Source organism: Ictalurus punctatus, chromosome 14 (assembly GCF_001660625.3).
Source record: "Ictalurus punctatus breed USDA103 chromosome 14, Coco_2.0, whole genome shotgun sequence".
NCBI lineage: Eukaryota > Metazoa > Chordata > Actinopteri > Siluriformes > Ictaluridae > Ictalurus > Ictalurus punctatus.
The window spans coordinates 19,272,296-19,285,085 of record NC_030429.2 but is presented as its reverse complement, the minus strand read 5'-3'; the positions used below and the strand labels follow the sequence as shown (position 1 = coordinate 19,285,085).

Sequence of the window (12,790 nt, the reverse complement as noted above, 5' to 3'; positions counted from 1 at the left end):
AAGTGGGCAATATATACATACACAGTACAGTGGAAAAGTCTTAAGCACATGCAAAGAAACTCTGTGAGCAAAGATGCCTTCAAAAATAATGAAAATAAAAAGTTTCTACATTAAAACAAATACTATAAAGAGCAGAAAACAGTAATAAATGAAACAAAGTCAATATCTGGTGTGACCGTCCTTTGTTTAAAAAAAAAACCTCATGTACAATTAATGCAGTTTTAGAAGGAAATGAGCTGTATGTTTTATTGAGCATCTTGCAGAACTAGACACGGTTCTTCTGGAGACTTTTACTGTTGCACTCGCTTCTTATTTTTGCAGCAAATCTCAACAGCCTTCATTCTTTTGTTTTTTTTGTCTGAAAAGTGTCTCTTATGTAATATGCTGCTTTTTTTCTGACTTACAAACATTTTTCTGTAAAATTGACTTTTGTGCTGGAAAACTAATGTGTGGAAGTCTAAAATGTTTTTGTACTGATAATCTAGAAGTCTTATTATAAAAATCTATAGCAAAGTTTGAAGTAAAATAATAGCGTGCCTAAGACTTTTGCACAGTACTGTATATTGGCATATGTATTCTTACTAGAATGTTAAGGTACAAAAATGGTATCAGTCACAAAAAACAGTAACCAAGAACAAATGTACATTTAAAAAAACAATGTGATGTCTAATTTCTTCTCTTTTTTTTTTTTTTTTGATCCACAAGCGGGTAAAAATTGTAATTGTGGACATGTAGCAAGGCATTTTGAAAGGATTTGTCTGGGTGAATGTAGCAATAGAAGAACAGAGGGGGATGGGTGCATTTTTTGCACCAACTTACATTCAAAACTGGCAGCATTAGGACATTAGGACAAGGTGACTTATTTCCCCCAAGCAACATCAAATTCTTTTATTACAGTCAACCATTATCCAGGCATCAACTGTTTTGTGGCAGCACATAGAGCATCGAAAAAGCATTTTTCTCCATCTAATAGTTGTGCATTATAGTTTATTCTAGTGAGATGAGTCACATGACATTTGGAAGTCTGGATATTGAGTCCAACTATGCTTCTAGGAAGTAAAGTTCCCAGAAAACCGAAGATGGCAACATCCATCACCTGTAATTCCTGTACATTAAGCAAATTCCCCTGAAATAAATAGGTGCTAATGCTAATGCCCTCTCCAAACATCTCTTTGGTACACCAATACAGTGGATATAAAAAGTCTACACACCCATGATAAAATTGCAGATTGCTTTGTTCATGTAAAACAATGAAACCCAGATAAATAAGTCAGATCGTTTTCCATCTTTAATGCGATATAGCAAACAACAAACTTCAAGTGAAAAACAAACATTTTATTTGAAAAAACTTACAATACCTAGGTTGCATAAGTCTGCACACCCTTTAACTAATACTTTAAAGCACTTTTTGCTTGTAATACAGCACTCAAAAGAGTCTACCAACTTAGCACATCTTGATTTGGCAATTTTATTGCACTCTGCCTTCCAAAAATGCTCCAGATCTATTGAACTGTGAGGGGATCTCCTGTCCACAGCTCTGTTCAAGCCATTCTACAGCTTTTCGATAGGATTGAGATCTGGGTTCTGACAGGGCCATTCCAAAACTTCTTCTGAAGCCATTCCTTTGTTGACTTGGTTTTGTACTTTGAGTCGTTACTGTGCTGGAAGGGGAAGCTTTTCTTCATCTTCAACTGTTTAACAGAGGCCTGCATTTTTTTGTGCCAAAATAGATTGGTATTTGGAGTATTCATGATTCCCTCTATCTTGACTAGAGCCCCAGTATCAGCTGAAGAGAGACAGACCCATAGCATGATGCTATCACCACCATGTTTCACCAGGGGTATGGTGTTTTTTGGGTGAAGCTGTCAGGTTTTTGTGGCAAACATATCTTTTAGAATTAGGAACAAAATAGTCTACCTTGGGCTCATCATCAGACACAATTGCCATATAGTTTGGATGTGATTTAAGTGGGCTGGGATGTTTGATGTTGTTGTTATGAGAAAGAGCTGCCATCTAGCCACCCTTTCCCATTGCCCACACATGTGAAGAATATAAGAGATTGTTGTCAGCTCCTTTAATGTTGTTGTAGGTCTCTTGGCAGCCTTCCTGTAAATTTTACATTTTGAGCTTTCATCAGTTTTGGAGAGACGTCCTGTTCTTGGTAATGTTTCTGCGGTGTCCCATTTTCTCCACTTGCTGATGATGGTCTGATGTTTTGGAAATTCTTTTTATTTTCCTCTTCCGATCAAAACGTTTTGAGAGTCAGATCCAGTATATGCTTTTAGCTCATGCTGGCCGTGGCTTCAGCAATCACATGAAACCAAGAAACAGCTGATCTTTATCTTTATTACTTCACTCATGACAGGGGTATGATAATTACTTGATCATGACATTGAATGTGTTTGATTCATTTTAAGCACATGCACCTGGCTCATTATATACCTGTGCGATCAGGTTATTGTAAATATATATTTGTAGGTATATTCCCCTTAGATGTTCCTATAGCTTTTGAACTTCAATTTTATACATTCCACATTGAAGGTGGAAAAAGATTTGACATCAGAAAACACCAAATACACACACACACTTTACACATACTTCTTTTGAAAGTAGGTTATACAAAACAAAAACACCCTTCTTAGGCACTACTACACTACTACATAAGCATGATTATAGCACTTAACCAGTGCACACAGATTCACTGAGGAGGTCATAATTGGGGGGCATAATGTCACCTGGTACAGACAGCTCATTAGCAAGCCTAAAAAAATGCTACACTAACTTAACTAACTATTATAAATAGTTTGACCTTTATACCTCTGCGCATTCTTCTATCTCACTCAGGGTTATTCAGCTCTGTGAGTGCTCTAGTCAGTCTCTGAACTCTTTATATTTGTGCATCTCTGTTTCTGTGTGAGTAATTGGCGCAGCTTCTGAATGAGGCTTTAATGAGGTGCATTTGCACAGAGCGGCACTTTAGGTCCCAGCCGTTATTAAGGCAAGTAATTACACAAATCTCCAGGAAAACCAGGCACAATCTATACAGGAACCATACCAATGTCTAGAGCTTACGGTCAATAACCGTGTCACAGCAAACACATACACACAGAGAGAGAGAGAGAGAGAGAGAGAGAGAGAGAGAGAGTGAGAGAGAGAGAGAGAGAGAGAGAGAGAGAGAGAGAGAGAGAGAGAGAGAGTATTCTTATCTTTTATAGATGACAAGCTTTGGTAAAGTAAAAATACAATTTACAAATGACTCCCATATACATTTGTTTTTAATTTATTCCCTTCAATATCACAGAATTAACAACTATGATACCTGACATGTTTGTTGTATATTCATCTATCACCCCTTGTTATAACCCCTGTGATTTCCCACACTCTGCACATAAGTTTATGATTCATTTGGTTTTCCAAGTTCCTTGTTTGGCCATTATTTCCCTTTCTTATTATATCGCCTGCTGTCTCTTGATTGATTTCATCTGTTCCTTGTGTCCTGCCAAGTTTTTGTTTCTCCCCCAGTCCTTTGGAAGTCTTGCATGTTTATAGAGCAATTCAAATTCAGAAGCCAAAAATGCTGAAAAATTTGATTTTGCCCAAAATTTTGTTTTTTTTCCTGCCAATTACATACTTAGACATCTCTCTCTCTCTCTCTCTCTCTCTCTCTCTCTCTCTCTCTCTCTCTCTCTCTCTCTCTCATATCTCAAAAACAACTGAACCGAACCTCTGGGAGAGTTTGGATTGGTGTGTGTGTAGCGCTCTAATCAAAATATCAATTGAGGTAATCTTTTGGGACAGTTACATAACACTGGCACATCGTGGTGACCCAACACCTTTATGTTGGGTTTTTTTCCCTTTAATTTTCACCCGTTTGTATATGAAAAGACTTGTTTATGAAAAGACTTGAAAATACTGGAATTAACAATATTCAAGCACAAATAGCAGTGGTGATCAGAATGTAGCCTCTGTATACTCACTGAGATAAAGTATACGTCAGTCTTTTAGGTTTGATTTTTGGCTAGTGACTTGCACTACATATCCATGCAATTACCATGATGTAAAGCTTGAAAACAAACTGCTATGCTTTGGAATCTTATGAGTTTCCACATCTCTTGTTCTCTGAGTACAGCACTACAGAGTGCAGTCTATGCATTATACAATGCTCTATGCATCATTACCCAAGAAGCGGACTGCTGCACTGCATTACAAGCATGTCTGCTGAAAAGTCCATTCCCTGGAGGAGGTTATGCCATGCTACTGGCTATAGCTGCAGACTAACACCTGGGGAAATGACATCATCATTAGGACTAAGCTAAAACTTTGGGCACAGAGAGAAGAATAGCGCATTTTAGGTCTGTTTGCAAGTCCATTCTGCAATATAGGATTTGATCAGATAGATAGTTCTGAATTTTTTTGTATCCATCAAATAATGCACCATGCATTTCAATGAGTGGAGCAGTAGGGGGAGTGGTGTGTTTTTGGTGTGTGTCTGCATTGGGAGGGAGGTGCTTGGGGATGAGCCTAGTTGTCTCACGTATATTTTTATATAATCTTTCTCTCTCACTTGTTCTCCTTGATCAGTAAGCTCAATTGTTATCCAAGTTAACCAGAGATGTACTTTCGCCAGAATGTAGGCTGATATGTACACTTGTCGGCCAGGAGGAAATGATGCAGCTGTAAGAAAACTAGAGGAAAAACTAATCACAATTGTCTGTACTGTACACATCCAGAGCTGTACTACCCAGTGCTAAAAATATATAACGCTCCACATACTGTCAGTGTGTGTACAGTACATGTTTATCGGATTAAAGCACAAAACACATACATTTCACCTAATATCGATTTCTATTCACAAAGACAAGGCAACAAAGCATATTCATTACTAAAATTCTACTTTGTACTTGCATGGTTAATCCTTCGTTTCTTTTCAGATTATTCATTTCACTATAAACACCTTATAAAGCTCTCATTGTATCCATGTCTATCTACTTCTCTGTCTTTCGCTCTCAGAGCTGTTGCTGCGAGTCAACGAGTCCCAAAAGGGTTCCTAAAAGCCAGTGCAGAGCTGCTGAGAGTGAGAGAGAAAGAGAGAGAGAGTGAAAGCATTTCTATGTTCTCTCTACCATTAGCCCCAACCCCAACCTCGTTTATTTTGCCCTCTGCTTCTGTGTATCCCCTGAACTATCAGCCCAGCTAATACAAATGAGAAAACCTCTCTGATCATTTGCTCTGTAAGTTATTTTCTTGAAAAACCAAACTCAAAGGAACTCAAAACATCTCCTGAATGCTTTGACACCTGTGACAGTCAAAATCAGTCGGTTTAATTACTATGCACAATTTCGATCACTGTTGGATGCCGAGAGACATCAAGGCACTCGGATGCATCAAAGGCACGATTAAATAAGCAAAACGCAGCATGCATAGAAGACAAAGTGATTCATAGCTGACATTTGCTGTAGTGCTGTATTGTAATTCTCTTTCCAGAAATGCCCTCGCTCTCCATGGGCATCTGAACTATGTCTGACTTTCTTTCTCAGCATCCATCTCTCTGTCACATTCTTTGTCTCCCACTGAAAAGTTCATCATTTGAGTTCTGTGACTTTACACATAAATAAAAAGTGTGTCACTGATTAATATGTACTGTGTGATGCAAGTGAGAACAGCAGCTGTCAGAGTAGTAACAAGTTCACGAGGAGTGTCTCACACACACACACACACACATATTGTAAATCGTCCAAAGTTAATTAATCTCTATATACCATTTAACATTTTAGATATTTTTCACTCACTCACTTTCCATCCATCCATCCATCCACCCACCCACACACAGTGCGGAGGTGGGAATAGAACCCCCAACCCTGGAGATACATGGCAAACGTGCTAAACACTAAAGCCTCTGGTATACTTTTTGTTTTTATGCATACACTAGCATATACGCACAGTCGTATGCATAGCCTTTCAAAGTATACTCCATTTGATATGTACTCGTGCACAGGCGGTCAGCAAATGTGCATTATGACAACTTGCACTACCCCTCCTGGCCTGTAAGAGTCAGTACAGAGCAGAAAAGCAGATCTTCTGGTATGAAGGACGACAACGAAGAAGAACCACAACAACACGAAGAACAACGCTCGGACAATCTCTCTCCACGATTAGCACCCATATACAAATCCTTATACTCGTTAAGGCTAAAATTATACAAATGCGGGTACATTGTAACCTGCAACCGTTTCCGTCTCTTCCATTTATTCAGTTCTTTCTTCGACTACCTTGAGAATCAACGGCCCTGAGTCACTGTCGCCACCTTGTGGAACAACTAAATTGTGCAAAAGATTGAAATGCGCACATGCGACCTGCGCGTACAAAGCACGCGACTGAAAAATCTGACTGTGTGCATACAGTACGCGCGTACATGGCTGATGACAAAATTTGCTTCACGTGTACTGTACAGTGTTCCTAGAGTACCCGTAAAAAGTGAAGCATACTTTCAACTTAAGCCACCATGTCTCCCATGACTTTAAATCAAATGGGACAATACCCACACATTCACACACTCAACCAGACCAAGGGGCGATTTATCTTAGCCAATCCACCTCCTGCCATTTTTTGGAACATGGAAGGAAACTGGAGAACCCGGAAGAAATCCATGCGGATACAGCGAGAGCATACACAGAAACTCCATATAGACAGTAAATCAATTTCAGGATTGAACCAGGGACCCATGAGCTGTGAGATAGCAATGTTACCTGCTGCACCACTAATATTATTGAATTGTGCAAAATAGTCTGTATTCAGAGTTAAGTTCAGAATATTCATCACTGTTCAAGAAGTTTTTTCCTTTTTTTTAACTACTTTTACTTTTTATTTTCTCAAGGTTCACGTTCTACAGATAATAATGCCCTAGAATTATGCACTCTAGCAACCAATTGTAGCTGGAATCATGTGACCTTTTGAAAGGGGCTTTGTGCATATCTGGTCATGTAGGAAATTTTATTGATCACTGCCTACTTAGATATGGAGATCACCACCAAAACAATATCTACAACTCTACAGACTCAAGCCCTCGAGGAAAGACCAATGAGATCTCTCTCACACACACACACACACACACACACACACACACACACACACACATGATACAAACTCACAGTCAGGCCTCAGGCAAATTCACCACCTTGTTATCTTAGACCTCTCATGGCTCCATAAACACAACTCTCGCATCAATTGGGAGACCCTAGAGACCATAGTCTGACTTGTGTACTGGATCCTGCATCCTAAAGCCCCAGCTGCTACTAACATCCACTTCAGTGGAAAGTCCATCCAATTTAGACCAAGTAGTGACTCCTGCACAATTTCAGAGCCTGTTTTTTTTAACAAGAAGGCCAACATTGCTCCTTGTTCCCCCACATCATCACTATGACTGTGTGATTGCACTAGCAGTGCTGCAGTACCACTAAAGTGAAGACCTTACCCACTGTCCCTATAAGAATATAAGGCCATGGACAAATACATTTCCACAGCCTTCAAACAATGGTACATCTGGCCCTCTAGGCCTACGTCATTATCAACTATAGGGTTCGCAATAACGTGATAGTAAAATTTCCCTATCCTCATCACTTAGAACCATCAGCTTTAGAACAACTAAGAGTACCAAGTACCAAGATAGATTTGTGTTGTGCATATAACCTTATTAATTAGAGGCAGAGATCATTGGAAGACTGCATTCAGCATTAACTGCTAGACAAAATTGAGGACATTATGAATATTTAGCATTGCCCTGTTTCTTGGTAAATAGCCCTTCTGTCTACCAGTCGTTTATTCATGATTAAAGGATGATTTGCAAGAGATGCTAGACCACATTGATATTTTCTTCTTTCTTTCTTTATCTAAACATGTCACACTTGTCAGGATTTTACTTAAGAGACATTTTGGAAAATAACTTATTTGTCAGGACCACGGTCTGCACGGGGTCACCATGGATGACAGCAAGGTTAAGATAATACAGATTTGACACCAGATTAAAAAGGAGTAGTTTCATTCCAGATTAGATTTCCAGGAAAAGTAGACCTAACCATAAAGTAACCCTTACTATAAACCTAGGGTTATAAATTAGGAAGGTTATAAACCAAGTGTTCATCTTATGTGATATCTAAACCTAACTTTCACTCTAACCTAACACTAACCAAGTAAGAACTAGCCAGGTTAATTTAATAAATTCCTTTTGGCACTTTTTGCAACTTATGCACAATACAAATATATACTAGTCTATGTTTGATTAAATGTTAGAGAGGTCTATATTTAATGGTGTCTTTATTGTACTTGTACCCTGTGTGGGTGTTCGTTTTTATGCATTTCTTCACCCAATTTAAATTAACCTTGATCATTCTGATTTTGTGATTTTATGGTTGCGTATATAATCACAATCACAACTCTTCTCTTTAATGTACATATACAGTGCCCTCCACTAGTATTGGCATCCTTGATAAATATGAGAAAAGAAGGGTGTGAAAATGTTTCTTAATTGTTTAACCTTTGCAAACACAACACAGGTTTAGCCAATATATATATATCTTTATTAAATACAGGTGTGCAATAATTATTGGCACCCTTTTAGTCAAGTCAATGCTTTGTACTACCTCCTTTGTACTTCTCCTATAATGACTGATGAGGTTGGAGAATACATGGCAAGGGATCTGAGACCATTCTGCCATAAAGTATCTTTCCAGATCCACATTTTCAAATTTCGAGGTCCACGCTGGTGGACTCTCCTCTTCCGTTCACCCCACAGGTTTTCTATGGGTTTCAAGTCAGGGGACTGGGATGGCCATGGCAGAACCTTGATTTTGTGGTCAGTAAACCATTTTTGTGTTGATTTTGATGTATGTTTTGGATCATTGTCCTGCTGGAAGATCCAGCCATGGCCCATTTTGAGCTTTCTGGCAGAGGCAGTCAGGTTTTCATTTAATATTTGTTCATATTTGGTGTCCATGATGCCATGTATCTTAACAAAATGTCCAAGTCCTCTGGCAAAAAAACAGCCCCAAAACATTAAAGAGCAACCACCATATTTAACCATGCACATGAAGTACTTTTCCATATGGCTACCTCTCTGTGTGCACCAAAACCACCTCTGGTGTTTATTGCCAAAAAGCTCTATTTTGGTTTCATCTGACCAGAGAATCCGATCCCATTTGAACTTGTGTCTGGCAAATTGAAGATGCTTGAGATTGTTTTTGGATGAGAGTAGAGGCTTTTTTCTTGAAACACTTCCAAACAACTTGTGGTGATGTAGATGACTTGGGATTGTAGTTTTGGAGACTATCTGCAACTTCTGCAATTCCCCAGCTGTGATCCGTGGAGATTTTTTGGCCACTCAAACCATCCTCTTCACAGTGCATTTAGACAATATAGACACACGTCCAATTTCAGGTTGATTCATAACATTTCCAGTTGACTGGAACTTCTTAATTATTGCCCTGATGGTGGAAATGGGCATTTTCAATGCTTGTGCTATTTTCCCATTTTGTGAACTCAACAACCTTTTCCCACACATCACAGCTATATTCCTTGGTCTTAGCAATTGTTATGACTGACTAAGGGAATCTGGCCTATGTGTTACCTCATATTTATACCCCTGTGAAACAGAAAGTCATGTGTGAACAATTACCTGTTCGTAGTCACCCAAGTGTATTAAAAAATTTTTAAATTTTCAATGGGAATATACATCAAATATATTGTTCTCATATGAATTCATAGAGGTGCCAATAATTCTTGCACAACTAAATTTAACTAAGATTAAGGCTGTATTGTGTTATAGGGTTTTGATAAATTAGCATTTCCGAGACCTTAAGAATATACTATGTGCTGAACAAGCAGCTGAAATTGTGTGTTGCTAAAGAAATGTTATTTCTGCTACTATCATTTCAATCAAGTGTCTAAGGGCTCTTCAGAAACCTATCTCTGTACTCTGGGAATGACAGGGGATAAAGAAAAGCAATTGGGCTTCAATCGGCCGCTGCACAGGGACATGTCGTAAAAAGGCTCGTTTATGTGGAATCGATGCAAAGCTGGAGGAGTAGGAGTGTCCTGTTGCAGAGACAACTGCAGCTTGCTTTTGTCTTAGCTGTGTTCAGTATCTTCTGCTACCCTTAATTACCCATAGAGGAGTAGCAGCACTGCTGCATTATATAATGTTGTGATTGCATATGCAGTCTTACTGAGCTTTAAATCCACATTTTGATTAGAAGGTCCCTGCAAACTCAGCCCTTCTCAAGGTAATTCATAGCTAAATTAGATGTGAAACAGAAGCAACGTTATTACAAAAAGTCAATAAGATCGTGTGGAGGATGGATGGCAAAATGAATCTGGATCTACTAGCAAAGCACAGAGTCTCAGATGCTGAACGCTATATGATGCAGCTTTCCAGCTGTTATAGAGATGAGAAGGAATTAAATCCTTATTCTCTTTCGGTGTATGGAGTCAAACAGAGATGAAAAGCCACGTGTAAGTCAAATTTCACGTGAAATTAGATTTCCAAACTGCAACAAATATAGTGTATTAGACTCTAGTTAAATTAGATGAGGAGTTTTTGTGCAAATTTAATGGTATTTTGGACAGAGTGGTCATACTTTTTTTTTTTACTGCATGGGATCATAATCCCAACCAACATTTTTTTCTGGGACACACCAGTAGCAGTTCCTTAGTTTCACTTCATCACAACGGTTTAGATACTGCAAATGCAAGCAACAGTTGCACATGGTGAAAAGCATGAAAGGTAGTGTAGGAAGACCAGGTGATAAGAGCATTGACAGGACAGCAAGTACCTCTTACCTTTCTCACACTTGTGCCCAGTGAAGCCCTGCGTGCACACGCAAGTGTTGGGAGAGATGCAGGTGCCACCGTTCAGACATAGACCATCACACAAGGCTGGGGGTCGAACAGAGGATACACACATCAGGCTTAAACTGAGATTACAAATACATTTTAGGATTATGAGCTTGAATGTTAAAGATTAAGATTTATGTAAAATACATTTTTACAGAACGCTTTAATGCTTGTCGATTACATTCTAAATATGAGGACCTGCTATTTCTAAGCTGTTTGCACCCGTTTTTAGTTTCTGTGTCATGCACAAACCTTCTCCTTATCCACATGCATTTAAGGGAGAAAGTGGGAAGTGGGAAGACAGGTGGAAAAAGGGTGGAGAAACGGGAAGCTGATTCTACACTCACTGTCCACTTTATTAGGGACACCGGTAACCCTGCACATTCATGCAGTTATCTAATCAGCCAATCGTGCGGCAGCAGTGCAATGCATAAAAGCACACAGATACAGGTCAAGAGCTTCAGTTAATGTTCACATCGAACATCAGAATGGGGAAAAAGTGTGATCTCTGTGATTTTAACCGTGGCATGGTTGTTGATGGTTTGATTTTTTAATTTTTTTCAGAAACTGCTGATCTCCTGAGATGTTCACATACAACATTCTATTGCGTTTACACAGAATGGTGCGAAAAGCACAACATTGTGTGAGTGAAACACCTTGTTGAAGAGAGAGATCAGAGGAGAATGACCAGTCTGGTTAGAGCTGACAGGAAGTCTATAGTAACTCAAAACAATCAATCTATACACATCAAAACTTGAGATGGATGGGCTACAAGAGCAGAAGACCAGCTCAGCTTTCGCTCCTGTCAGCTAGGAACAAGAATCTGAGGGCTTTGATGGGCACAGACTGTTTTGGGGTTTTTTTTTTCAGTTTTATCTTCAGCTGTCCAGTTTGGGGGAGTCTGTGCCCGTGATAGCCTCAGATTCTTATTATTGGCTGACAGGAGTCGTACATGATGTGGTCTTCTGCTGTTGTAGCCCATCCACGTCAAGGTTCAATGTTTTGTGCATGATGAGATGCTTTTCTGCTCACCATCGTTGTTAAGAGTGATTATATGAGTTACTGTATCCTCTCTGGCAGATCAAACCAATCTAACCATTTTCCTCTGATCTCTCTTATGAACAAGGCATTTCCACCCACAGAACTGCCGCTCACTCAGTGTTTTTTTGTTTTTCGCACCGTTCTGTGTAAACTCTAAAGACTGTTGTGTGTGAAAATCCCAGGAGATGAGCAGTTTCTGAAATATTCAAACCAGCCCGTCTGACACCAACAAGCATGCCACAGTCTGTCAGAGATCACACTTTTTCCCCATTCTGATGTTTGATGTGAACATTACCTGAAGCTCTTGACCTGTTTCTGTATGATAATTTGTACTGCCACATGACTGGCTGATTAGATAACTGCATGAATGTGAGGGTGTACTGGGGTTCTTAATAACGTGGATAGGGAGTGTATATTCTTTTCAGTGTAGTAAACATTAATACACAGGCATATACCAATTTCTTCACAGCTTATAAATTCAACACAATTCAAGGACTGTCTTTGGTTATTCCAATTTTCTATACATAATAAGAGCTGCTGTCACCCACTAGAAAAATGAAATTACACACTTTTATAAGTGACTTATTAAAACTGGGGATCTAATGACATAGTACACTTCAATACCCTGAACACTGTTTACTTACTCTGACCTACAATCTTTCATTATTAACACATTTGTCACATTGTTACTAAATTTGCATTTCCATTTTAGTCCTGAGCTTTCTGACAGCTCTATAGTTAACCATTTCCACGCCACACTCAACTTCAGAGAACTCTCCTTCTGCTTGACATGCTTCCTAGCATGGTGCACACTGTTGATGTTCTGTTTACATTGTTTTATTTACATTACAGAATCATGCCTGAT

At 39.0% G+C, this 12,790-nt stretch overlaps 1 protein-coding gene across 1 annotated transcript in view; it reads right to left on the bottom strand.

Annotated features, from left to right (window-relative positions):
- The window catches only part of nell2a (neural EGFL like 2a), a 92,537-nt gene that overhangs the window by 16,008 nt on the left and 63,739 nt on the right, over positions 1-12,790 (bottom strand). The window contains exon 15 of the mRNA XM_017484633.3: positions 10,831-10,926. Within this exon, the coding sequence (XP_017340122.1) occupies positions 10,831-10,926 (96 nt within the window). The remainder of the gene's footprint in view (positions 1-10,830; positions 10,927-12,790) is intronic.